Source organism: Sciurus vulgaris (genome assembly GCF_902686455.1).
Source record: "Sciurus vulgaris genome assembly, chromosome: 12".
Taxonomy (NCBI): Eukaryota; Metazoa; Chordata; class Mammalia; order Rodentia; family Sciuridae; genus Sciurus; species Sciurus vulgaris.
In genome coordinates this window covers 12,451,378-12,479,133 of record NC_136473.1, presented here as the reverse complement: position 1 = coordinate 12,479,133, position 27,756 = coordinate 12,451,378, and the positions used below count along the sequence as shown (strand labels likewise).

At 36.4% G+C, this 27,756-nt stretch overlaps 2 protein-coding genes across 3 annotated transcripts in view; one reads left to right on the top strand and one right to left on the bottom strand.

Moving 5' to 3' along the window:
* LOC306642113 (aldo-keto reductase family 1 member C1-like) overlaps positions 1-27,756 on the top strand; it is a 227,436-nt gene that overhangs the window by 26,646 nt on the left and 173,034 nt on the right. The window lies entirely within an intron of this gene.
* LOC306642111 (aldo-keto reductase family 1 member C3-like) lies at positions 8,174-27,150 on the bottom strand. 2 transcript variants are annotated; one of them, XM_079107579.1, is made up of 9 exons: positions 27,001-27,150; positions 23,311-23,478; positions 22,381-22,497; positions 21,626-21,703; positions 21,085-21,207; positions 18,943-19,052; positions 18,284-18,449; positions 9,599-9,681; positions 8,174-8,416 (listed from the first exon to the last, which is right to left on the bottom strand). In XM_079107579.1, exons 1-9 carry the CDS (start codon positions 27,082-27,084, stop codon positions 8,374-8,376), a joined length of 972 nt encoding a protein of 323 aa, XP_078963705.1. In that variant the 5' UTR covers positions 27,085-27,150; the 3' UTR covers positions 8,174-8,373. The 2 variants fall into 2 exon arrangements, with proteins under 2 accessions (XP_078963705.1, XP_078963706.1); XM_079107580.1 differs by lacking the exon at positions 21,626-21,703.

Sequence of the window (27,756 nt, the reverse complement as noted above, 5' to 3'; positions counted from 1 at the left end):
TTTTTCTGCATCTATTGAAATAATCATGTGATTCTTAACTTTTAGTCTGTTGATATGGTGAATGACATTTATTGATTTCCGGATGTTGAACCAACCTTGCATCCCTGGGATAAAACCCACTTGATCGTGGGGCACTATCATTTTAATATATTTTTGTATGTGATTTGCTAAAATTTTGTTGATAATTTTTGCATCGATGTTCATTAAGGATTTTGGTCTGAAATTTTCTTTCCTTGATGTGTCTCTGTCTGGCTTAGGTATCAAGGTGATATTGTGTTCATAGAATGAGTTTGGGAGGGTTCCCTCATCTTCTATTTCATGGAATACTTTGAGGAGTATTGGAATGAGCTTTTCTTTAAAGGTTTTGTAGAACTCAGCTGAAAACCCATCTGGTCCTGGACTTTTCTTTGTTGGTAGGCTTTTGATGACCTCTTCTATTTCATTGCTTGAAATTGATTTTTAAGTTGTATATGTCCTCCTCGTTCAGTTTAGGTAATTCATATGTCTCTAGAAACTTGTTGATGTCCTCGAGGTTTTCTGTTTTGTTGGAGTATAGATTTTCAAAATAGCTTCTAATTATGTTTTGTATTTCACTCGTGTCTGTTGTGATATATCCTTGTTCATTCCGAATTTTAGTAATTTGAGTTTTCTCCCTCTTTCTCTTTTTTAGTGTGGCTAAAGGTTTATCAATTTTGTTTATTTTTTCAAAGAACCAAATATTTATTTTGTTAATTTTTCCGATTGTTTCTTTTGTTTCAATTTCATTGATTTCAGCTCTGATTTTAACTATTTCCTGTCTTCTACTACTTTTGTGTTGGTCTGCTCTTCTTTTTCTAGGGCTTTGATCTGTAGTGTCAAGTTGTTTATTTGTTGATTTTGAGTTCTTTTGTTGAATGCGCCCCATAAAATAAATCTTCTTCTAAGTACTGCTTTCATAGTGTCCCAGAGATTTCGATATGGTGTGTCTTTGTTCTCATTTACTGCTAAGAATTTTTTTACTTCCCTCCTGATGTCTTCTTTTATCCATTCATCATATAATAGTGTATTATTTAGTCTCCAGGTATTGGAGAAGTTTCTGTTTTTTATTCTGTCATTTATTTCTAATTTCAATCCATTATGATCTGGTAGAGTACAAGATAGTATCTCTATCTTCTTGTATTTGCTAACAGTAGCTTTGTGGCATAAGACATGGTCTATTTTAGAGAAGGATCCATGTGTGGCTGAGATGAAAGTGTATTCATTCTTTGTTGGATGGTATATTGTATATAAGTTGGTTAAGTCTACATTGTTGATTGTGTTATTGAGATCTATGGTTTCTTTATTCAATTTTTGTTTGGACAATCTATCCAGCGGTGAGAGAGGTGTGTTAAAAATCACCTGGTATTATTGTGTTGTGGTCTCTATGGTTTCTGGATTTGAGAAGGATTTGTTTGATGTACATGGATGAGCCAATGTTTGGGGCATAGATATTTATGATTGTTATGTCTTGCTGATATATGCTTCCCTTAAGCAGTATGTAATGTCCTTCTTTATCCCTTCTGACTAGTTTTGGCTTGAAGTCCACATTATCTGAAATGAGGATGGATACTCCAGCTTTTTTGCTGTGTCCGTGTGCATGGGTATGTTTTTTCCCATCCTTTCACCGTTAGTCTATGGGTATCTCTTTCTATGAAATGATTCTCTTGCAGGCAGCAAATTGTTGGATTTTTCTTTTTAATCCATTCTGCTAGTCTATGTCTTTCGATTGATGAATTCAGGCCATTAACATTCAGGGTTATTATTGAGATATGATTTGTATTCCCAGTAATTTGACTCATTTTTGTTTTTTCACATGATTTGGTTCCTCCTTTATTGGCTATTCCTTTAGGCTAGTTCCTCCCATTACTGATTTGCATGATTGTTTTTCATCTCTTCCTCATGGAATATTTTGCTGAGAATGTTCTGTAGTGCTGGCTTTCTTTTTGTAAATTTTTTTAGCTTTTATTTATCAATGAAGGATCTTATTTCATCATCAAATCTGAAAGTAAGTTTTGCTGGGTATAAAATTCTTGGTTGGCATCCATTTTCTTTCAGGGCTTGGTAAATGTTGTTCCAGGCCCTTCTAGCTTTTAGGGTCTGGATTGAAATATCTGCTGATATTCTTATTGGTTTCCCCCTGAATGTAATTTGATTCTTTTCTCGCGCGGCCTTTAAAATTCTGTCTTTATTTTGTCTGTTAGGTATTTTCATAATAATGTGCCTTGGTGTGGGTCTGTTGTAATTTTGTATATTTGGAGTCTGATAAGCCTCTTGTACTTGGTTTTCCATTTCATTCTTCAGATTTGGGAAATTTTCTGATATTATTTCATTGAATAGATTGTTCATTCCTTTGGTTTGTTTCTCTATGCCTTCCTCAATCCCAATAATTCTTACATTTGGCCTTTTCATGATATCCCATAATTCTTGTAGATTCTCTTCATGATTTCTTACCATCTTTTCTGTTTGGTCAACTTTGTTTTCAAGATTAAATATTTTGTCTTCAGTATCTGAGGTTCTGTCTTGCAGGTGACCTATCCTGTTGGTTATGCTTTCTATGGAGTTTTTAACTTGGTTTATTGTTTCCTTCATTTCAAGGATTTCTGTTTGGTTTTTCTTCAATATCTCTAACTCTTTATTGAAATGATCTCTTGCTTCCCGTATTTGCTCCTTTAACTGTTGATTGGTGCGATCATTTAATGCCTGCATTTGCTCTTTCATCTCCTCGTTTGCTTCCCTGATTGTTTTAATTATGTACATTCTGAACTCCCTTTCTGACATTTCTTCTGCTGTGCTGTCATTGGGTTTTATTGATATAGTATCTAGGTTTGTTTGGAACATTTTCTTCCCTTGTTTTCTCATATTGGTCAGATGTCAGTGGGACTCTGTGATATTGCAGAATTCTTCTATTGGCTTATAGTGTCCCTGTAGATTTCCAGTGTCTCATCTTCCTGCCTTCAGTAGCCTGAAGTCTTGGAGTAATGTGATAATGCAGTGCTTCCAAAGAAAGCTGCCCCTAGCCCGCTGTTCCAGGACTTGGAGCTGGCTCTGGGTGGAAAGGCTTTCACTGGGAGGCCGGCTCCTAGAAGCTAGCCTGGAAAGGTGTTTCCCACTGGAGGGGGCCAGGCTGCTTGGGGAAGTCCCTGGCTGCCCTGTCCTGGTCCCTGAAGCAACCTGCAGGCAGGAACTTGCCACGGTGGTTCAGGGAATTGAAGCTTGGTTCTGTGCAGAAAGGCTCTCACTGGGGGGCCTGCTCCGAGATGCTGGAGAATCTGGCCCTGTGTGAGGAGCCCACTGCCAGAGCGCGCAGGGCTGCCTAGGGAAGACTCTACCTGCCCTGCCCTACTCTAATAAGCTGCCCGAATCTGGGCCTGCCGCCCGGGCAGTGCTTCACTGAGTGGGGGAGACTCACCCCGTGGCTCTATTTTAGTCTGAGTCTCTCAATGCCTCCCCTTCTTGAATCCTGGGCTCTGGAGCAACTGGAGATGCAGTCACCCTCTAGTCCACCATCTTGGATCGCCAGATCCCATTTTCTTGTGGTTTTAATTTTATTAAGATAAGCCCTTTCTCAATCACTCATTATTTGAAAAAATGTACTCTCTATCTCCACCCACAGACATATACACAGAATTCAAATTTTGATCCTCACAGAAAGCATCACAGGTGAACATTGAAAAAGAAAAAACAAGAGCTTTTTCAACTTTCTCATTGGAAATATGTTTTCTGAATCTTTTTATGTTGTTTTGTCATGAAAATGGCCCTTGTTGATGAGTGTGCGGTCCTGAGAAGTGTGCACCAAAAAAGGTGCTATGTCACACTGCTTAGTGAAGGACAAATGCCTGACACTCCAGGAAAGTACTTTGCAAGATGTAATGGAAGCCTAGGTTCTTTCTGAAAAGTGGCATTCTGTATGAATACTAAAGCTCCGGAATATTTATTGGTTTCCTGCAATTTATGTTTCACTTTTGTATTTTAAGTATAGTATTTATCTATGAAGGTGAAAAGGTCTGAACCTCAAAGTAAGCAGAAAAGAATTTCTTGTAGAACACCAGCCCTCTCTCAAGCTGATTTTGCTCAGTGTCACTAACCTCACTGAGAACCCTCAATCTTCTCTGTTATTTAGCAATTTACTGTTAAATTTCTATCATGTCCTGTGACACACAAACTTGGATTATGGTGTGTCCTGACTTTACCTGGGTTGCATTTGCTGGATAGTATCACTATCTGTTTTTTCTCTGAGAAAAATGTTTGTCTATACTGATCCTGGGCTCCAGGTGGTCTACATTCACATGGTAGCTTGTGCCCAAGTCTCTCCCTGAATGTCCCAGAAAAAGACCCAGAATGACCTTGCTTCACATCCACCAGACCTCACTAGTCAGCAACCTCAACAACATGTATGATGAACTCTGCTTCATTATAAAATCATTGGATCTTTTTTTGGTGGGAGGGATTTGTAGGTCAATTAAAATGTGGAAGACAAGACAGCTCCTCCCTTGGGATTTCAATGTCTAACTGGAAATACAGACAATCAAAATATCAATAGAGGCTTACCAAAATTGGCCTGAAACAGGTGTTATGTTATAACTCTGCTGGATAAAGTCTCATGATCAGCAGACTCTTCTTTTTGCACAAACTATAAAAATTTTCTGGCAGAAATTTAAGTATCCACCAATAAGAAATATTAAATTTATGAAGGCTTATTACTCTAAGTGAAAATCATGCTGTGACATTACAGAGATCAATAAACTGCCTTTCTTGTTGCATGAAGTCCTGAACAGTGTAATATAGAATATTGCTAGGTTCTGATGCTTTCAGTAGTAAGGGACAGAAAATTCAACTCACCTTCATGGAAAACTTGAGGAGATTGATGAAGATCACTAATCTGGGACAATGAACAATTGGCTTCCAAATCATTCTATTAGGAATATTGATACAATGTAGAGGTATAAGAGAAGAGTGTCAAACTCCATCACTTATTGGTCCTCTTTCTGCTGTTTTTATAGACCTTGAATATCATATCATAAGACCTAGAAACACCAAACTTTCATCTCAGATACCAAGAGGAACTATCATAGCTAAAAAGGTGGTGTCTTAAGGCTGTTATCCTCTTGACTTTGTTATCTTATTAGTACTTGATACATACCTTTCATTCTGACTTTTCTGCCCAACATCACCTGTCATTCTTCATACAGAAAATGGAAGCTCTCCAGTAGTTTGTTATTCTCCTAAGAATTTCTACTCATACCTAGAGTATACTTGAGGTAGCCTAGATAAAATCTTAACCTTAACCGCACCATGTTAAGCAAGTCACTTGCTCTGTGGCTTTTACTATGCTTCCATGCATCAAACTTGTGATCCATCTGAATTGCAGTCATTGGGTCTCTCTTCTTTCTGTATTACTTTCCATTAATGCTGAGGTATTCAGATTTCATTAAATGATAGAGTAAGTGAAAGTTGGTCAGACTCCTCTCACTGTCTCTGCATTTCTCCTCTAACAGTCCTGCTGCTGGGTGAGGCTCCAGGTTTCACACACTGGTCTATTTTTGTGCCAACTGTCAGTAAGAAATATGTGTATAAAGACAACTAATCATTTTGTGTCTATTTATATAGACCCATTCATTTAAGTCTCAGTCTCCAATTCAGAGACTCATAATCATTTGGTTGAAATAAAACTTAAGCTATTACTAGGTTTTAAGTTTCCCAACAGTTCAAAGCCTAGGCAACCTGGAAACATTGAATCTAAAGAAATCATTGTCTTTTCATTATGACGTCAGTGACTGAGATCATTGCTTCTCAAACATCTCTTTCCTCCACATTATTTCTTTGGGTCACTCATGTTAATTCCACTGGCATGAACATGTAATCACTGTTTCAAAGGGGTTGTGATCCAGTCCTAGTCAATGCCACATGAGAAGGAGTCTGCTGGGGGCTTCTCTGCAAGTATCCCTGTGCTCTAAGCAGATTATTTTAAAAACAGGTGAATCCTTTTCCTAAATTGGAAGTGCTGCTGTGCTGAGTGCTCTGCCTCCAACCTCATGGTGTCAACAGAGATGAGAGAAGAGCCAAGAGTAGATGGGAGAATTTATTGACTGCTATCAACAATATCCAGAGATTATTCTTTCCCTGGCCTTTTTGTTATGGGGATGACTTAAGAGGTTTAAGCTGATGTAATTTTGTACGAGTGATTTTTTTTTTTTAAATTTTGCCTTGTATCCAAACAAAAGCAACCAATGAAGATAACACATTTCTTCTTGAAACCCCTGTCCTCATTGTATTTGGCCTACTTTCAAGAGCATTCAGAATCTGTGGAAATTGCTGGATTCCCCCCGACAACATAAGCTCCGTTGTTTTCTAAGGATTGACCATGGGATTTGCAGAAGCAACTATGTTGCAAAGGGCCTCAACTTTCTCCTGCACTTTTCTGGATTTGTGGTCAGTTGTCCATTCATGAGGAAATGTCGCTGGAGATTAATTGAAATATTTTCTTTAAAAAAAATGAAAACAAAACAAAATCTAATTTTTTTTTTTTCCCATGGCACACAAAAATTCTGTAGCAACCAGAGAATCTTGGCACATAAAAAAAAAAAAAAATGGTACCATTTTTATTTACCTAAGAATTCATTTTCTACATCATACATCTCACATGAAATTGTATGTTTGCTGCACTATAAGGGAAATGATGCCTCTCTGTTCTGTTATGGCATATCATCTAATTTCATCAACCATCTCTGTGGTTACAATGCATGCCAAAGAAATGTGTTTTAGCGATCACAAGTAAAGCTTTGCTACCCAGTATATTCCAAAGTTTTTGATGAGATAAATTTCAGTGGCATTTAGTACAGCCAGCCTACTTTGAGGAGAGAAATCGTTAGCTGTGTTGACACACCTTATGGACAAGGAACACACTGTGAGGCAGCTTTGGCAATGGCAGGCAAAAACACACTGAAATTGTCTGACATAGTATCACATTTTTCTTCATTGAGTTCCTTCTTAGTGCTCTAGAAAACTGTTTATAGAATTTTGCAGCATTAATTCAACATAATCTAATGATTTCTTGATGTTTCTATGGGAGAAACTTGATCTTCACAAGTCACCATTTTTTCACATCACTCTATATTCCAAATGACCAAGTGATTTATGAGATTTCTTTCCATGAATGCATCCAAATCAACAAAAATATTTCCAAATATATTGTAACTAAGGTTGTTTCAGCTTTTCTTTTCAATGCTGATCATAACTCCAGCTATGGCATTGGATAAAGTATGGAAAAAGGTCCTTTTGTCCACAGAATATATTTATCAAAAGAACATTTGCTACAAGGAAGACTGCCAGAGTAAAGGAAAGGAATCAAGAGGAAGGAGGGAGCAAAAAAGTGAAGGAAAGCATGGGGAAGTAACTGGGGAATGAAATCTGCCATAGTGTGCTATTTCCATATATGCACATATCACAGTATATCTATAAATCAAATCACCTGCATATATACATGTATATGTATATCACATTAAATAAATCACAATAATAGTAGGAAGATCTGGAGAGTAGAGGAAGCAGATCAGGGGGAGGGAGGGAGGAAGGAAGGTAAAGTTATGAGGTATGAGATTGATCAAATATTATGTGCATGTATGAGTTTGGCACCATGGAGCTCACTATTATGTATAATTATAATGAACCAAAAAGAAAAAAAGAAAAAATTTGGACAGAATTCACAAGCAGAGAAATTTCCAACTCTGCCCTCTTCAAACTTTGCACATCTGACTCCTCATGCTTTTTACAGGCCAGGTTTCCTCTCATCTCCTTGGTGAACATCTGAAAGGATAACTTCATTCCCCAGTTTCCAAGAGCAGGCACTCATTCTTGAGCTATATGAAGGGAGTCTTTGGACTACTCCTCCTCCATGCCATGTGCTTCATCTTGCAGATGGTGAACGATGATCTAAATGCAATGTGCTTTCTTTTTACTCCTTGAGCTAGAGAAACACTGACTAATAAATATCAGTTGCTACTGCCCTAAAGTCTTAGAACTCCTATCTTCTCCTACCCCAGAAATGTATTATGACCTCCAAACCTCTGCTTAGAGAGAGGTAGACAATTACATTTCTTCATAATTGGTCAAAAAGAAAATCATAAATGTGACAGAGACAGTGAAAATAAGAATCTTGGATGAAAACAACTTTATTTATTTTCAAAATTTGATGAAAATTTAGTGCCTGGACTAATGAGCTTTGCTGTAGCAGAGTGGGAATTACTAAGAAGCATGGATTAACAGAACTGATGTGTCCAATCAACAGCACCTGAGTCATCTCTTCCAACTCTTTCAACATAGGGCATACTAGTTGAAGTCATGACAAAGATGTTCATGTTAATATTCATCAGCAAATGGATAATTTGGATGGTCAGCCATACTACAATGAGAAAGAAAAATGTAACATAGAGTCACTGATTCCCTTTCTATGGGGATAAGCAAGTGAAAACTGCAGAGCTCCATTATATTTCCTGAGTGGCTAGAGAATCTGCCATTTCTACTTTCATGAACATAGCTATAAAATAAATAATTTTTAGTTATATCAAAATTATTCCTATTAAATTACCTTTTCTAGAATAGAACACAAGGACTCATAGAGAAAGAATTCACTCATATTCATTTCCCCTAGCTGTATCAAGCAAAGAAGTCTGTTCTTATTTCATCTTCTCAGTGAAAACAAAGATTGCTCCACTTCTACTTCTTTAATTTTGTGGAGGAGAGCACATCCATTGTTGCCACCTTTAGTATAATAACAACTTCAGATATTGATCAATACAAAGGAGTACAGTATATTGCTAGCAATTTCACTTTCATTACCTAATTCATTAATTATTTGCTCACTGCTCATCACATACAACATGGTGCTAGATTCAGATATGAAAGGAATGTTATTTATAAGATGGACCTGCAAATTACTGGAGCTAACCATTTAGTATTTAGATCTCTATACTTTAGTAACAATACAACAGAAAACCATTACTTCTTGAAATAATTAATAGGTAGCAAGAAATGACAGTTGTTTGCTATTCTTTCTTGACATTATGTTCATACATTGTTCTTCATTTTGATTTATACTAAAAAAATATTAGAAATGAGAAAACTATACCTTCAATTTTTAAGCACATATAATCATGCATTATGAAATCCCTTTAAACATCATCGCATTTATTTCTATTATGAATTAACATTCCCACAGGCATAAGGGAGATATATTCCTTGTTTACCCTAACTTAAAATGCATGTATACTATCAGACTCTATAACCATAAACCATCAAGAAGGAGTAAACATTTTTTGATAACCATCAATTCTCGTTAACGAGTTTTTTTTTAATTTCTGCACACTCATCCCTTGTTTTTGAATCTCTCTCCTCAAAACTACTTTATAATCTACATTGACATGTCTACATTTTCAAACTCAAAACCAAATGTTCTCCCAACAGCATCAATATAAACCTTTTGACAGTCAAATTAGTGTCTAGGTTCTGATCACAACTGCACCAAAAAGGAGAGAAATACTTGAAACTACAACAAACAAAGGCCCCATCTACCAAAGTTACTTACGATTCAGTAGCAATATATCGAAAATTTCTGTTCAAGCCATCTAGGTCTTTCATGTCTTCTGAAGTCAACTCAAAATCAAAAACCTATCACAGAAGTAGAAAGATTTTAGCTACATATTGCCAATACTGATAATCCAATGAAGTCCAAAGAAAGCAGACTGTTGAAAAAATATTTGCAATATCTGAGAAGTTTCTAAAACTTATGGAAGACATCAAGCAAAACACTCAAATGGTTAATAAATAACAGGAGAAATTTATAAAGAAATCACTTCTGACATGTAATACATTGAAATTGCACCAACAATAGACAAAAAGAGATCTCAAACAGAAGACAATATTATTCAAATGTTACAGTGTCATGTATTTAAAAGACCTCAAAAAATATACTAAAGGCAACATTTTGAAATATGTTAAATAATTCAATAATTGTCAATAATATTCATTTATTTTAGTGGGAGGGTACCAGGGATTGAACTCAGGAACACTTGACCATGGAGCAAAATCGCCAACCCTGTTTTGTGCTTTACATAGAAACAGGGTCTCACTGAGTTGCTTAGCACTTCATTTTTCTTGACCCTGGCTTTGAACTCGAGATTCTCTTGTCTCAGTCATTGGGACTGCTGGGATTACAGGCGTGAGCCACCATGCCAGCTATAGTTTGATTTCTGTATCCCATTAGTGATCATTTGAAACTCCAACAATGATTTTGTTCAAAAATTTTAAGTCAGAAATTTTTAAAATGCTAATTATGTCCTGTTAATTAGGCTAATAAAAGCAAAGGAGATGGCTCAAAGAGAATCACTTTGTCTAATTTGAGACATTTTATACATGGGAACCATTTTCACAAATTACTAAAATGCTGAAAAGAACAGATACCTCAATCATTACCAATTTCCTTAAAAATATCGAGAGTAAAATGTTGATAATTTAGCAACTGACAAATTACATGAATGACAATCACTGAATTTTTACTTGAACTTTTCTGTGCCTTAGGAAATTCTCAAAATGAAAAGGGATATGTTATCTAATGATTATCAAAATCATCACGAATGTATGAATGAATCTAATGGTATATATACAATGCCTTCCTAGTGAAGTTTACTGCAGAGAAGGTTAAAATTTTCAGAATAGATAAGGTGCCTTTCCTGGCTGTTTCAATGATGAGATAAAGAATGCAGACAGATAGCTTCTCAGCAAGATAGGAAACAAAAACATGGGGGTACTTTTGTGGAATTTCATACTCGGAACTCAAAATAGATCGGGGACTCTTGAAGGTGAATCTAATAAAACATAATTAAATAAGGAATAAATCCCAGAACCACAGACTCTGCTATGACTGGAGGCAACAGCTACAGTGTTCCCTCCATGAGAACAGAGAAATCATAAGGATATATAGGAATCCACATTTTTAACAGGACAGGAATGTCTGGGTAAGGAGAGTTTAGAGATCAAAAACCCTGCCTCCGGATGTTGAAACAACCTTGCATTCCTGGGAAGAATCCTACTTGGTCATGGTGAACTATCTTCTTACTATGTTTTTGTATGCGATTTTGCCAGGATTCTGTTAAAGACTTTTGTGTCTATATTCATCAGATATATCAATCTAAAATGTTCTTTCCTTCATGTGTCTTTGCCTGGTTTGGGTATGAGGGTGATACTAGCTTCATAGAATGAGTTTGGAAGGGTTCCCTCCTTTTCTAGTTCCTGGAACACTTTGAAGTGTGTTGAAATGAGTTCTTCTTTGATGGTCTTGTAGAACTCAGCTGAGAAACCATCTGGTCCTGGGCTTTTCTTAGTTGGTAGACTTTTGATGTTTTTTTTCCATTTCATTGCTTGAAATTGATCTGTTTGAATTGTGTATGTCCTCCTGGTTCAGTTTGGGAGGATCATATGTCTCTAGAACTTTGTTGACGTCTTCAATATTTTCTATTTTGGTAGACTGTAGGTTTTCAAAGCTTCTCATTATGTTATGTATTTAAGTGGTATCTGTCATGATGTTTCCTTTTTCATCATGAATTTTAGTAAGTTGAGTTTTCTCGTTCCTTCTCATTGTTATTGTGGCTCGCGGGGTGTCTATTTTATTTGCTTTTTCAAAGAACCAACTTTTTGTTGTTTGAATTGTTCCTTTTGTTTCTATTTCATTGATTTCATCTCTGATTTTAATTATTTCCTGTCTTCTACTACTTTTGGTGTTGTTCTTTTCTTCTTGTTCTAGGGCTTTGAGATGTAATGTTAGGTCATTTAGTTGTTGACTTTTTGTTCTTTTCTTCAATGCGCTCTACCCAATGAATTTTTCTCTTAATACTACTTCCATAGTGTCTCAGGGATTTTGATATGTTGCATCATCATTTTCATTTAGCTCTAAGAATTTTTTTTATGTCCCCCATGATGTTTTCTGTTATCCATGCTTTATTCAATAGCATATTATTTAGTCTTCAGGTGTTGGAGTAATTTCTGTTTTTTATTTTGTCATTGATATATAATTTCACTCCATTATGATCTGATAGAACACAAGGTAGTATCTCTATATTTTTTGCATTTACTAAGGGCTGCTTTGTGCAATAACATGTGATCTTTTATGACAAGTTTCCAGATTCAAGTTTGGTTCAACATCCAGAAATCAATAAATGTAATTCATTACATCAATAGACTTAAGGTTAAGAATCACATGATTATTTCAATAGATGCAGAGAAAGCATTTGACAAAATAAAACACAACCTTATGTTCAAAACGCTAGAAAAAATAGGGATAGTAGGAACATACCTCAAGATTGTAAAGGCTATGTATGCTAAGCCCATTCTTAATGGAGAAAAACTGAAAGCATTCCCTCTAAAAACTGGAACAAGAGAGGGATGCCCTATTCTACCACTTGTATTCAACATGATCCTTGAAATGCTAGTCAGAGCAATTAGACAGATGAAAGAAATTAAAGGGATATGAATAGGAAAAGAGGAACTCAAGCTGTCACTATTTGCTGATGACATGATTCTATGTTTAGAGGATCCAACACACTCCACCAGAAAACTTCTAGACCTCATAAATGAATTCAGCAAAATAGCAGAATATAAAATCAACACCCATAAATCTACATCATTTTTATTCATAAGTGATGAAACATCTGAAAAGGAAAACAACTTCATTCACAATAGCCTCAAAAAAAAAAAAATACTTGGGAATCAATCTAACCAAAGAGATGAAAGATCACTACAATGAAAACTACGGAACACTAAAGAAAGAAGTCGAAGAAGACCTTAGAAGATGGAAAGATCTCCCAGGTTCTTGAATAGGCAGAATTAATATTATCAAAATGTCATGATTTGAAAGGTGCTACACAGATTTAAGACAATTCCAATTAAAATCCCAATGACATTTCTCATAGAAATAGAGAAAGCAATCATGAAATTCATCTGGAAGCACGAAAGACCCAGAATAGCCAAAGCAATCCTGGGCAGGAGGAGTGATGCAGAAGGTATCAAATACTAGACTTTAATCTCTACAATGGAGCCATAGTAACAAAAACAGCATGGTATTGGCGCCAAAACAGACAGTTAGACCAAAGGTACAGGATAGAAGACATGGAGACATACCCACATAAGTACAGTTATCTTATACTAGACAAATGTGCCAGAAACTTACAATGGAAAAAAGATAGCCTCTTCAACAAATGGTGGTGGCAAAACTGGAAATCCATATGCAGTAAAATGAAATTAAACCCCTGTCTCTCACCCTGTACAAAAGTAAATGCAAAATGGATCAAGGATCTAGGAAGTAGGCCTGAGACCCTTCACCAAATAGAAGATAAAGCAGGCCTGAATTTCCAACACGTTGACTTAGGACCAGACTTCCTTAACAAGACACATGTAGGGCAAGAAATAAATGCAAGAACCAATCAATGGGATGGATTCAAACTAAAAAACTTTTCTCAGCAAAGGAAACAATCAATAACGTAAAAAGAGAACTTACTGAGTGTGATATTTTTCACACACACTTCAGACAGAGCACTAATCTCCAAAGTTTATAAAAATCTTAAAAAACAGAAGATATACAGGTGATCAACAAATATATGAAAAAGGATAAAAGACATGGAGACATACCCACTTAAATACAGTTATCTCATGCTAGACAAAGTTGCCAAGGGATGTCATCATCCCTAGTAATTAGAGAAATGCATATTAAAACCACCCTAAGATTTCATCTGACTCCAATTAGAATGGCGATTATCAAGAACACAAGCAATAATAGATGTGGAGGAAAAGGCACACTTTTACATTGCTGGTGGAGTTGCAAATTGGTGCAGCCACTCTGGAAAGCAGAGACTAGGAAAGGACCCACCATTTGACCCAGCTATCCCACTCCTCAGTTTATACCCAAAGGACTTAAAATCAGCATACTACAGAGATACAGCCACATCAATGTTCATAGCAGCTCAATTCACAATAGCTAGATTATGGAACCAACCAAGGTGCCCTTCAATTGGTGAATGAATAAAGAAACTGTGATATATATATATATATATATATATACACACACACACACGCGCACACACAATGGAATACTATTCAACCATAAAGAATAAAATAATTATGGCATTTGCAGGTAAATTGATGGAATTGGAGAGTTTGATGCTAAGTGAAATAAGTCAATCCCCAAAAACCAAAGACCAAAGACCAAATGTTTTCTCTGATAAGTGGATGATGATATATAACAAGGTGAGGTGTGGCAGGGGGAAGAGAAGAATGAAGGAACTTTGGATGGTGTAGAGGAAAAAAAAAAACCTGCCTCACTAAACTAAAATGTTTGCTGCATAACATTCTTGTGTGGGAAGAAATCCTCCAACTTCATGGTGACGTGTGGAGGACAGAGGAAGAAAGCATTTTGCAGCAGTGCTGAATGGAACCAGCAGCTGAGGGAGCTTATTTCTGGCATACCCGAGTCTGGCTCAAAATACTGGCCTAGCAAACCCCCACATGGATAGCACAGTGTATGCCTAAGTGACCAAGAGAAAAGCAAATGGCTAGAGAGGTTTGTAGAGGGGACAACTGGGTGTGAAAACCCTCCTGGCTCTCCTCTGCCCCTGCAATCTGGCTGCTTCTAGCACCTGCAGGGAGACACTAGCCTGGCTGGAAATTCAAAATATGGGGATAGGGAGACAGAGTTTGGACACTGAATCCAAGACCAGGAGCTATGCAGTCACCTGGGGACCTAGTTGACGAAGAATCGGCTCCTCCACCACTTGAGTGGAGCACAGGACACATTCCTGGGGTACACTCTTTCAGCATGGACAAGAAGTTACTGGGCCCTAGAGGTGTACTGATTTAAAATCTCCAGACCAATTCCATACAACACAGTCTGGAGCCTACCTAAGCCTAGAGTCTGCCTCCACAAATAGGGCCTCTTGGGTTACCTGTCTATCCCTAGCAAGACCACCTTGAGGATGGAGCAAGTATCATTCTCCAAACAACCCAAGCTAGCTGCTGAGAAATTTTTTGAACTCCAAAAACACAGTTCTTTAACTTTTCATTAAGAACTTATTATTTCTTTTCTTCTTTCTTCTTTTCTTTTTTCATTACTCTGCTAAAGTGTGACATTATTGTTCCAGGTCATGTATACATAGACATATGTGTCATTTTTTTTCTCATTTATGGCATTTTTGAAAGCACTTCTTTTTAATGGGTCAGTTTTTTGGGCACTAGGTGTTTCATAAGTATATTTCAGTTTTGTTTTTAATTTTTTTAAAATTTTTACTATTAATTTTTAAATGTTTACTTTTTTCTCACTTGTCTGTTTCCATTGACTCTTTCTCTCTTCTGCTAATGACCTATCTCTGTAGTTCTCTCTTTCACATGTCCTTTAATTTGTCACTTCTACTTTTTCTCCTCTTTCCTCATATTTCTCATATTCTACATCACCTCAGTTCTCTCCCTGTTCACCATTTGAAATTATAAACCCTTGTGGAAACTAAATGTTTTTTGTTGTGTGCAATAACTGTGCCCATCATTTGTCTTTATTGTGACAACATTGTAGATGTCATAACAGAAAGTGTTTATGTTCATAAGAGAAAGTGTTTATGTTCCTGCTATATACTGTTTAAATGTTTCATGTTATTCTTTCTCTCCACCTAAACAGTGAGGTACTAAAAACCTTCTTGTACACTATAAGGCTACATAGTAGATAATCTACTGCATCAGATCAATACCACTAAAAGGGTAGACACACAAACAAAATGATAAAGCAAGTTAACAAACTGTCCCTAATAAACCAAATACTCCAATAACAGAATCCATTAATAATGGAAGAAATGTTTGAGAAGGAGTTTTGAATGTGATTAGTTAATCTGATGGGACAGCTAAAGGATGAGGTGAGGAAACACATGAAGTGAATATCACTTCAATAAAGAGAGATTCTGAAAAAAAAATCAAGTAGAAATCCTAAAAATGATGGAATAAATAAACAAAAAGAAAAACTCAATGGGAAACATCACCAACAGACTAGACCATGTAGAAAGCAGTTTCCGGCAATGGAGACAAAATCCAGGATCTAAAAAATAAACTTGACAATGGAAAAAATATGTAAATGACCATGAACAGAATTTTCAAGCTATATGGAACAATCTGAAAAATCCAAATTTAAGATTCATTGGTATAGATAAAGGCTCTGAATCATAAAACAATGGACTGCACAATTTTTCAATGAAATAATACCACAAAATATCCCAAAACTAAAGGATGAAAATGGAAATTGGATACAGGAGGCTTCTAAGAACCCAAATATAAAAAATTACAGCAGACCCAAATAAAGGCACCTTTATTATGAAAATGTCTAACATACAGAATAAGGATAGACTACTAAAGGCTCCAAGAGAAAAATGACAGGTCATGCTTAGAGAAATACAACTCCAGATATGAGCTGATTTCTCAGACCAGACCCTCAAAGCTAGGAGGTAATGAAATAATCGATATCAAGCTCTGAAATGAAATGCATGCCAACCAAAAATATGCTCCTCAGCAAAATTAACCTTCAGATTTGAATTTGATATAAAAATCTTCCATTAGAATTTTACTGCAATATGGTATGACTAGCTAAATATTGGAAACTTGTATCGCACTCATGGATTGGAATCTTTAATATTTCAAAATAGTTTCTCTCCAAGTTTGGTGAGAGTTACAATGCAATATCAAGCAAACAATGACAATCTGGGAAGAAATTGATATGATGATTCTAAATTATTTGTAATAGATCAATCTATAATAGCCAAGATATTTTTAAATGAGTGAAGAAGTAAGGAAATGCTTTGAAATCTAGGACAGAAAGTCTGATTTTCAATCTGTATTAAGACTGGGAAAGAGTAAACAAGACAATCACTAATAGTAAAGTAGCCAGAAATGTAGTTCCTGATGTTGGGAAGTTTAGCAAGTGATTTAAAAGTTTATTTTTCATAATGTTAAATGAATTTAATTTGGAATGAGAAACCATAACACTTTTGTAAAGAAATGTAATAGATAATCGTTGAGTTCCAAAATAAGAAAAACCATGAGACTCATCAATCAAAGAGTCAAGGCATGCAGACAATAAGAGAAGGAATGTATACCAATAGGAGAATGGAAGCACAAGTAGAATTATGGGAGAACATATTTTACCAAATACATCTGCATCTGAAAACTATATTCAAAATATTAATGTGTTCAAATATTTACAAAAATGTTTGCCCAATAATTCATACCTCTCATAATCTACACTCTTTCCTATGTGAATTTGCAGCTTCTTTCACTAAGAGACAGTGTCTGTTTCCCCCACCTGCAAAGCCTTGCATGGTCTATAATGTACATTGGCCATTAGAACTTGGCAGAAAAGTGATATGCCTATACTGAGCCTAGGGACAGGAATGCTCTGCAAGGGTCCATTCACCAGATGGGGAGAGGAGTATGTGGTGAGGTCAAGCCAGAGTCATCCAATGATGCTTGTAATGTTCTGTGGAGGGAGCTCAGAATCCCCAGACAACAGAGCAAGCCAGAATGAAGCAGAGGGACCATGCTTTTTGGCAGATACACAGGAGAGTTTATTGCAAATGCATGAGAAGCAAATGTAGCTGGAAGACATTCACAGAGTTCAGGCTTAGCCAAAGCAAAGATTCAAACCTTAGAACCATGAACAAAAGCCTTTTGTACTAAAGTCAATATTAAGGGTCATTTGTTTGCACCATCTCAAAGTAATAGTTCAAAAAAGTTCTCCTACTTGAAAATGAAAAGATGAAAAATGCATTTAAATAGGCAATTCATAAAATGACAGTAGACACATTCAAAAATCTCAAAATGAATAAGTATACAAATATGAAAATACATTGAGGAGGATTTGGGGAAAGGTAATATAAAATCATCACTTATGGATTAAAAATCACACAATACAATTTCTCATTTTAGAAAATAAATACAAAGATGTCACTTGCAAAGGTTACAAAATACATGGATACTAATTGTGAAAACCAAATCTCTGTGCTTTTTGCTCTCCTAATTCTATCCAATTAAACTGCCTGTCCCATTGTACAGCAGGAAAATACACTTTGGAAAGCACCTGAAATCTTACATGCTCTAGGTATTAATTTGGCCCAAAGTGTCATTATGTTTCAAAAAAGCACACATGTGAAGGATTCTATTTAAGAACCCCAATGCCCACAGCCATCCTGTATACCTGAATGTTCTCTTTTATTTCATTCTCCTTTAAACTCTGGGCCAGTACTACCACCCCACGCTGCACCTGGTAGCGCAGGGCAATCAGAGCTGGAGACCTCTTGTGCTTTTTTGCCAAGGCACCAAGAACTGGATCATCCAAGAGAACTGGGGAGCTCTGGTCAACCCTGAAAGGAAAGAGAGAAATGCTGACGTCCTGAGACCAGGTTAGTTATGAGGCCTTCATTTGTTTCTGTGTTTTTCACTGGAGGGTCTAGGGGATTTACTATGGATTGAATCTAAAGGTATTTTTTCAGAGAGCCAAATGCCTACTCCTTTTTATTTTTATTTTGAGACAAGGTATCACTAAGTACATCAGGCTGACTTCAAGCTTGCAAACTTCCTGCCTCAGCTCACAAGTCCCTGGAATTAAAGACAAGCACCACTTCACCCACTCACAGAACAGTCTCAGATCTGTTGAGAACAAACCTGAATTGGGAACCTCAATTGCACTGCCTTTACCAGAAGCATAAAGTGTCTTTTAAGATTTTCACAGAAATGGAAATTCTCCCCTCTCTCTGAGTCAGTTGAGAATGATCTTCCAAAATCTGAGTCTTGTAGAATCATAAATAGTTCAACAACAATGACTTTTTTAGGTAAACTCCCTGATGTTCTCATTACCATTTTTTGATTCTTTGGGTTCCAAGAGCACCATAGGCCACCAGAACAATGTCTTTTGATTTGCAAAAGTCCAGCAGTTTCTTCTGGTTGTGATAAACGTGACATTCTACCTGCAGTGGACAACATAGAAAGTATCTCATTCTACTGAATGCTAAAGTCAATATGAAAAAAAAAATTCAAGGAAAAGAGGCTGATTTTTTTTAAATTAAAACGTGGACTTCAAATTGTGCCAGAAAAGAAAAATTTGATCAAAAAAAAAAAAAAAACAAAACAAAAAACAAAAAAAAAAAAAAAAAAAAAAAAAAAACCAGATTCCAGAACTCAGGGATTTTAGACTAATTCCCCCGAGCCATCTGTAAGAACCAGCTCCAATTAGAACAAGTCAGTTTGGGCCAAAGTGACTCCAACTTGAAAATCTCCCCTCTGCATGGCAAGAGCACACACAAATGGAGACTTGGAATCTGAGGCAACTCTACTGTCAGTAAACAGTCAAGAGATGAACCTTGGCTGGTCTATGAAATCTTCCATGAGATTCATAATAAAACTGGGAGGTAGGATGGGCATGCCCTCCACCTCCTCTCTGAGCAGATTCTCTGTATTTCTTGAGAGTGTCCACTTTTCCCTTTTCTTATCTTTTCCAATAAACCCGTGCCTGCTGCTCTGATCAACACGTCTGAATTTTTTCTAGTGTGATCAAAAACAGGTCACTGAGGACCACTCAGCCAGGACCTTGATTTATAAAAAGAATTCAAGTCTAACTTCTTACTGACTGAAAATGGGAATATAAAAATGTAACTGATATAATAAGATAGTTTGAAAATATATTGGTTCAATATTATTTGGAAAAGCAATATGTGAACATTATGTATGAAAATATCTTAAGAAAAATGACAGAAAACAACATGTGAACTAGAGTTGCATCCTAGAAAAGAGGAAGAACTATACAAGATACTTCTGAAAAGCAATGGGATATGAGAATTTAGACTAGGTTTAGATGATAGGAGTGACTTATTAAACTTTAGACATAGTAAAGAAAATGTGCTATGTGAGAGATCAACTGCAGTCCTAGGAGATGTTCTCTGATGTCTCTAAAAGTGAAGAGAATAGTCTGTAATTTACTTCTTGGCACTTAGCAAAATATCACACATAAGCAAACATCTAGCAGTAAACCCAGATATCAACAATTTTAGCTACCGGGTAGAAAATATGAAATGGGCTATATCATGCTCTCAATTTTTCTGTGTGCATGGAAAATTTCATGATCAAAAATTGGGGTGAAATTAGTACTACAATAATCGTCAATGTATTAACATTAATACTTGAAATTTATAGCACTCTATCAACATATATGAAATTTATAATTTTTATGATCTCTGTTTTCCAATCAAAATTGATTATTCCATGACTGAAAATGGACAAAAAGTAAGGTAGAGCAAAGAAAATTGCAAAGAATTGACGTGATTACACAGTTGATTTGATATCAGAAAGCATGGAAGAAAGAAAGTAACATGGAGTCAGGCACAAGGCCAACTGTATATTCTGTGTGAAGTTCCTGAATATGGATTTCATCCACCATCAGCATCACCATAAACAAGGAACTTCTTCTGGTCCTTTAACTTTCACAAATTCTGCTTTACTTTTCCTGTAACTGTGCCTCTGGGCCTAGAAAGCTGAAATAAGTGAAAACAAGGATCTGGCACTCAACTTCCACACATACCCTGACTACTGATCTTCCCTTTTCACCTACTCTTCTTGCTGCCCTTTCAGGTGTGCTGGCCTTCTTTCCTACACACAATTCCTTCAACAACCCACTCACACATCCAGTCAGGTCATCCATTATTGGTCAAGGACAAGTTCAGTTATCCCTTAAGTCTGATGAATAAACACTCCTCCTTGAACACCTTTACATCAGTAGATTCCTACATAAACTAGGTACTAAGATCTTCCCCTCAATTTCAATAAGCAATCAACCAGTAGATATACAATTGAGAATCCTGCACACCCTCCAAGACAATGGCACTAGTCTTAGACTCTTCTGCTCTAAAAATGCAAATGAACTGCAGGACAGGACAAATGGACACGTGGCAGTGGTGCAGAAACAAGGAATGAATAAGAGATGGTGATGAGGCTCAGGGGTCTCACCTGGTTGCAGACAGGCTTATACCTGAGGCCTGGTTTATTCAGGATCATCTCCAGCTGCCTGCGGTTAAAGTTGGACACCCCAATGGACTTGGCCAATCCTGCATCCTTACACTTCTCCATGGCCTTGGGAGGAAGGGATTGTGAAGGGTCATTTCTACAGTCGACTATGTCAATATAAATGCAAGAGAGAACTGTTAAGAGGAACACTGCCAAGAAATGACCACAAAGCTGGTTGAATTGGTTATTAAGAAGAGAAAAATGGTAATGACGATAGAGGAAGGTAGTGACAGCACAGAAAGCATTCCTGTGTCTCTTTAGGGAATCGGACATCACTGCTTGTGGAGACAGGAGTTGCATGTCCTCACTTGTCATCAGTCCTCCTCCTCTATTTACTTCTGTTGTATTCCAGTAATGCATTCCTCTCCATAACTTCAACAACAACAACCAAAAAAAAAAACTCATTTAAAGATAATGATTTCTAGACACAAAATTTCAGGGGACCTAAATGTTGCCCCATGTGGTCACATCAGCAGACACTCACCTCCCATATGGCACAGAGATCGACAGTGTCATATATAAATTTTCCGTTTTCATCACATGGAAAAATCTCTTCCCCTGGCTGAAATAGAAGTGATCAGAACAGCAATCATGCTAATTCATATGTCCATGAAAAGCAAAGACTCTAGGTGTATCTATGGGATGGGACACCAACCTTCATGAAATAAGTGGAGCATTGCTATATATTCATCTTGCCTTTCGTTACTTTTCCTGTCCTGACATTACCCTGTGGAAATGTCTCTTTTTCGCTGGGAAAGTCTATGATTGCATGTATTGATCTCCTGCAATAATGGGTTTCAATGATGACACATGCCACAGTGTACTTTATCTACCTCGACACATGAAGGTACACAAATATTTATGTGTGCCTAAGATGGTCAATCAAGTTTCTATTCAAGATTGATTTGATGCTGGAATATGAGAGACCCTAGCAAACATTAATGACCATGAAATTGAACTGTCCCAAAGTCAGTTTATTTTATAGTTTATTATGACCAATGGAAAAGGCTAGGACAAAATTCAAGTAAACCTCTTGTAATGCAGACATAATAGATGAATAGACAGAGACATTTATGAAGATTACTTCTATTCATGAATCTAAATGGTTTGGACTTTCTATAATTCATGAAAATTAGGTTCATATAAATTTATCATAAGAAGCTTAATTTAACCACCTCTAGTAATTATGTTCATGCTAATAGCTGAAATTAAATAGGTTTGATGATGCAAATGGCCTACCTTCATTGATAATGGAGAATGAATAAGATACAGGTCAACATAGTCAAAACCAAGTTTTTTCAGTGATCTTTCCAAACAAGATTGGACCAGCTCTGGTCGGTGAAAAGTGTTCCATAGCTGCAGAGGTTAAAGAAAGGAAAATGTGCTGGATTAATGTTTTACCCACATTTGGGGACTTTATTCATATTGAGACATTTATTGATCTATTATTTGGATATGCTTGATCACAGGGATGCTATTTTCTTCAGGTCTTGGGTTTCCATTCATCTGATCTACTCATGTGAACTGGATTATTTTTTGTTAGTCGACCAATCAAACTGTGGAAGGAATTATTCAAGAGACACTATTTTTATCAAATACTAACATCATTGAATCTCTGAATTGCATTTTCATACAGATTGCAAACCTATTTCTAGTCCATCTCATACATTCATTTCACCAGATAAGAATTAGGTGTTTTTTTTTTTTTTTTTTTTATTTACAGTACTGAAGAGAAACACACATTTTAAAAAAATATTTGCAAGACAAAAATCAAGACACTTGAGCTATATCTTCTTTACTACTCATTGGCTGTCCTAAATTGTTCTGTGATATTGAGAAGTGTTAAATTTGTTAATCAGAATGATAAGAAATTTCAGAAAATCACCATGGAGGTAATAAAACTATGATCCTTTCATAATTCTATCTGATTCCACAACCAATACAAAATCATAGTTCTGATTTTAGAATAAGGAATGTAAAAAAGCTTTAAATTTATAAATTTGGAGACTGTGAGTAGCAATTCATAATCATTCTCTCTTTTAATACTGGATCTTAAGTGTGACTAAACACTGTACCCATGTTTACATTCCACCAATAACTGATCATCCAACAGCAATTTTAACTTCTTCAGATCACATTATGGTAATTTTTAGACTGTATGCACAATACCTTTGTAGTGTAGAATATGTCTTCTCTCTTCACAGTACCATCTGCTATCTTGCTTCTAATGGCCAGTCCTACCTCTTCTTCTACTTGGTAAAAATACGCACAATCAATATGGTGGAATCCAGCTTCTATAGCTATTTTGGTGGCCTCTATTGTATTACTATTAGGAATCTAGAGGAACAAACAAAAGTATTTGAGAATCATAATGTGAGAGGTAATGCACAATGAGCAAAGTGGGCACTTAATTAGGCTAAAAGGAATTTTATATTGAAAGTTTTCCTCTGATGAATTAATTAGGTGATAAGGGTCTAGTCTGCTGAATGTCGCATGCCCATTTTTCTTATCTGTAAGACATAAAGAAAGAGCCAATGATTGATTTTGAATATCATGGGCAGAAGGAGTGAACTCACAAAACTCAACTTTTGCCCATGTCTTGGTTAGTGATGCATTTGTGGTAATGATCTCAAATTCACTTTGTCTGGGATTCTCCGAGTTAATGACCAAAAAAATCTCTGTCACCCACACTGAAGTTAAAGTGACAATCTGCAGAATATACAAAGAACTCTAAATGTTTATCATCAAAACAAAAACTCAATCAATAAATGGGCAAAGGGACTAAACAAACAGTTCCCAAAAGGAGATAGTCAACAAGTATGTGACATAAATGTTCAACATGTCTAGTAATTAGAGAAATGCAAAACTGATTGGAGTGAGATGAAATCTTAGAGTCATTTTTATTTGAGTTTCTCTAATTGCTAGAGTTGTTGAACATTTTCTCATATATTCGTTGCTTGATTGTCATATATTTGTATTTCTTCTGTGAAGTGTCTATTCATTTCCTTACCCATTTATGAATTGGGTTATTTGTTTCTTTTTTGGTGTTAGGTTATAATTATCAAGAATACAAGCAAGAAAAAATGTTGGCAAAAAAGTGAGGGGAAATTACATTCATATGTTGCTGCTGGGAATGCAAATTGATGCAACCATTATGGAAAGCAGTATGGAGATTTTTCAGAAAACTTGGAATGGAACCACCATTTGACCCAGTTATCCCACTCCTCGGTGTATAGCCCACGGGCTTAAAATCAGCAAACTACAGTGATGCACCTACATCAATGTTTATAGCAGCTCAACTCACAGTAGCTAAACTATGGAACCAAACTAGGTGTCTTTCAACAGATGAATGGATGAAGAAAATGTGAAAAAATATATATGTATATATGATGGAATATTACTCAGCTTTAAAGAAGAATAAAATTCTGGCATTTGATGGTAAATGGATGGAGTTGGAGGATATCATGCTAAGCAAAATAAGCCAAACCCAAAAACTAAAGGATAAATATTTTCTCTGATATGTGGATGCTAAACTATAAATGGTGGTGAAGATGTAGGGAAAAATGTACACCAATGCATTGCTGGTGGAATTGCAAAATGATGCAACCATTCTGGAGAGTATTATGTATATTTCTCAAAAAACTAAGAATGGGAACCTCAATTACACGTTGCTACATGCCTTCTAAAGGTGCTAATATTAGAATACCACTATGATCCAATCACATCAATCTTTATAGCAGCTCAATTAACAATAGCTAAAGAATGGAACCAAACTAGGTACACTTGAAAGATGAATAGATGAAGAAAATGTGGTATATATAAACAATGGAATACTTCTCAGCAACAAAAAATGTATTTATGACATTTTTCAGTAAATGGATGGATCTGGAAACCATTATTCTAAGTGAAATCAGCAGACCTAAAAAACCAAAGGTCAAATTTTCTATCTGATATTTGGATGCTAACACACAGCAGGGGGAAAGGAAAGGAAGAATAGAGGATTAGATGAAGTGGAAGAAGGGGCAGGAAGGGGGAGGGGAGTGGGTCAAGCTGTGAACTGAATCTCACTTAACTTCATATGTGAATACACCACAATGAATCTCCACATCATGTACATCCACAAGCCCAGGATCCTAACTAGGAGAAGATATCCTCCATGTTTGGGTAACTATGTGAAAATACACTCTACTGTTATGTTTTAATGAAAATTTTTTTAAAAATTTATTTTAAAACCCCTCTCTTCCTGGTGATGGGGATAGAAATGAGGGCACTGTCGAAAGGAAAAGTGTCACTCATCCAACCACCTTTCACTGGACAAAATGTCATGAAGAAGAGAAATCCCTGCTTGGCAAAGCAACATGAGGGAGGGAGGTGCTCTCTGCCAAGACTCTCACTGCCGAGCCCTCCTCTTAAGCGTTCCTCATTAAGGACTTATGCCTTGTATGCAGTCTCCAGGTATTGTCTCTGGTCTTTGGGGAACCTATCCCAATGACCTGGAAAAACAGGATTATGAACCTGCCTGCACAATACTTGAATAAACTCCAATGTCTGTACCCTTTAGGGACAGCCAGCATTTTTGTGTATTACAAAAAAGTGAAAAATCGATGTTCCCAGATGCCAGCCATGGGCCAGATTGAAAATAGGCTCTTGAAGGAAGAGCAATATGTGATGTCACCACTGGCCACAAATGTATCTCTCTGTGACAGAACTAAACACTGACGGGAAAAAATATGTATATATATAATAAGATCTAAGGATATAAATTTACAAATAAGAAACTACACTCTACTTATAAGCATTTATTCATAAAGTGTCAGCCCTTCAAGCTACACCAGTCTCTTCTGAGCAAGATGCAATGAGTTGAATTGAAAATTATTGCATGTTCTACAAAATTTGAAAGATGATTTGAAAGTTCATCTGTTAGATAATAAAAAGGCTGATCAAACCCACTCTTTTCTGTTTTAAAATCTTCAGAACTTTCTTTTTCCATGAAATAAAATTGAATGTCATCCTGGACCTACTGCCCTCAGTTGATTCCAGCCCTGATATTTTTAGTTATACGAGCACTTGGAGTAGGGGCTCCTTCATGACACTTTGCCCTACAGTCTACACAGATCCTGTCATGGTCTTCATATTTGCTATCCGGATGTTTCCCTAAGTCTTGCAAAAGAAAAAAGTTCAAATTGAAAATTCAGAGAATAGTCCCTTATCATACAATTAAGTGATTACAAGATGATATTTGAATATAAAATTCTTTCCAGTCTTGTGAACTTAGCATGCCCCATTTCAGAGGGTTATATGTCCATACGACACACATGAATGATGACCAATAATTCACAAATATCCTTTTGAGATCCCAGTTTGACATATCAGAATGTGTAATTATACATTCAGGCAAATTTCAAACAGTTGAGACCACATGAAAAATTCTACTCAGCTCAGGTCCAACATTTTCTGTACAATGCTGCAGGCTACCTCATAGGGAAAAGAAAGTAATTCCCTTCATGTTATTCTGTACTTCTCATCTCTAGCACATTTTGCTGCACAGATGTCTGTGGACCTTGCCTTCTCAGAAGGAAAAGACATTTTCTGAAGGACAGAAATAAACGAAACCAGTACCAGTGCACACCAAGTGCTGACATTCATCTCCTTACTAAATTGGTGGAACAGACTGAAATCAGACAATGATGCAGAGTAATTGTCCCTCCTGAATATGGGATGGCTCTAGTCTGGAGAAGCAGAGACCCATGTGAGCCTTTCAGAATCACATAGGAAACAGTAACGTGACCACCCAGATTGGATTCCATTCATCCTCTCTCTTCTTTCTTTTGAACCTTCAACCCAACATGCTACTGTTACCTCTTCAGGTTTATAGGTGCCAAAGCCCAGTGCAGGAATGAAGTAGCCATCACTGAGCTCCACATACTGATGTTTGGAATTCATTGCTGTCTCTCCTCAGTCTCAGCAGGTTCTGCTCCTCCTTCTGCCTTCACAGGGCAGGTAAAACTGGATTTCGCAACCCAATTATCTAATTGTTAACCAACTGTACGTACTATCTAATGTTTACCCAATATTTTATAAGTGGAATTAGGTTAAGGAAATATTCCATATGTGAGAAGAAAATTGAAACCAGTTCTCTTATTTCACATGGATCAATGTTATGTAAAGTACTACAGAGTGATAAAAGTGTGATCATGTTTAGGAAATTTACTCTGTAATATGTGAGCAAGAGTTGTAATAAGAGATTGATCCAGTATTGATCATTTGTCAAGCCAGAAAACTCACATTCCCAATTATTTTTTTTGTATTTTTTATTTTGCAGTTTTTGGTTTTCATTTTTTCTCTTGGTCATGATAAAGCCCTTTTTGTTCCTACATTACTAGAAATGGTGAACTCTCATATACCAGGCAGAAAAGCACACAGAATTCCTTGAAAAAAATTTATGGAGCATTTTTGGAGTTTCAGAAAAACAATGAAATGTTATAAACAAAACTAATCATTTCAATTTTCCCATTGGTAAAATATTTTCCACAATTTGAACACAGAGTCCCAAGAGGATGCAGTCCTGACACGTGTGCAGTAAAATCTGCAATTACTGTGACATTCTGCTCAGTG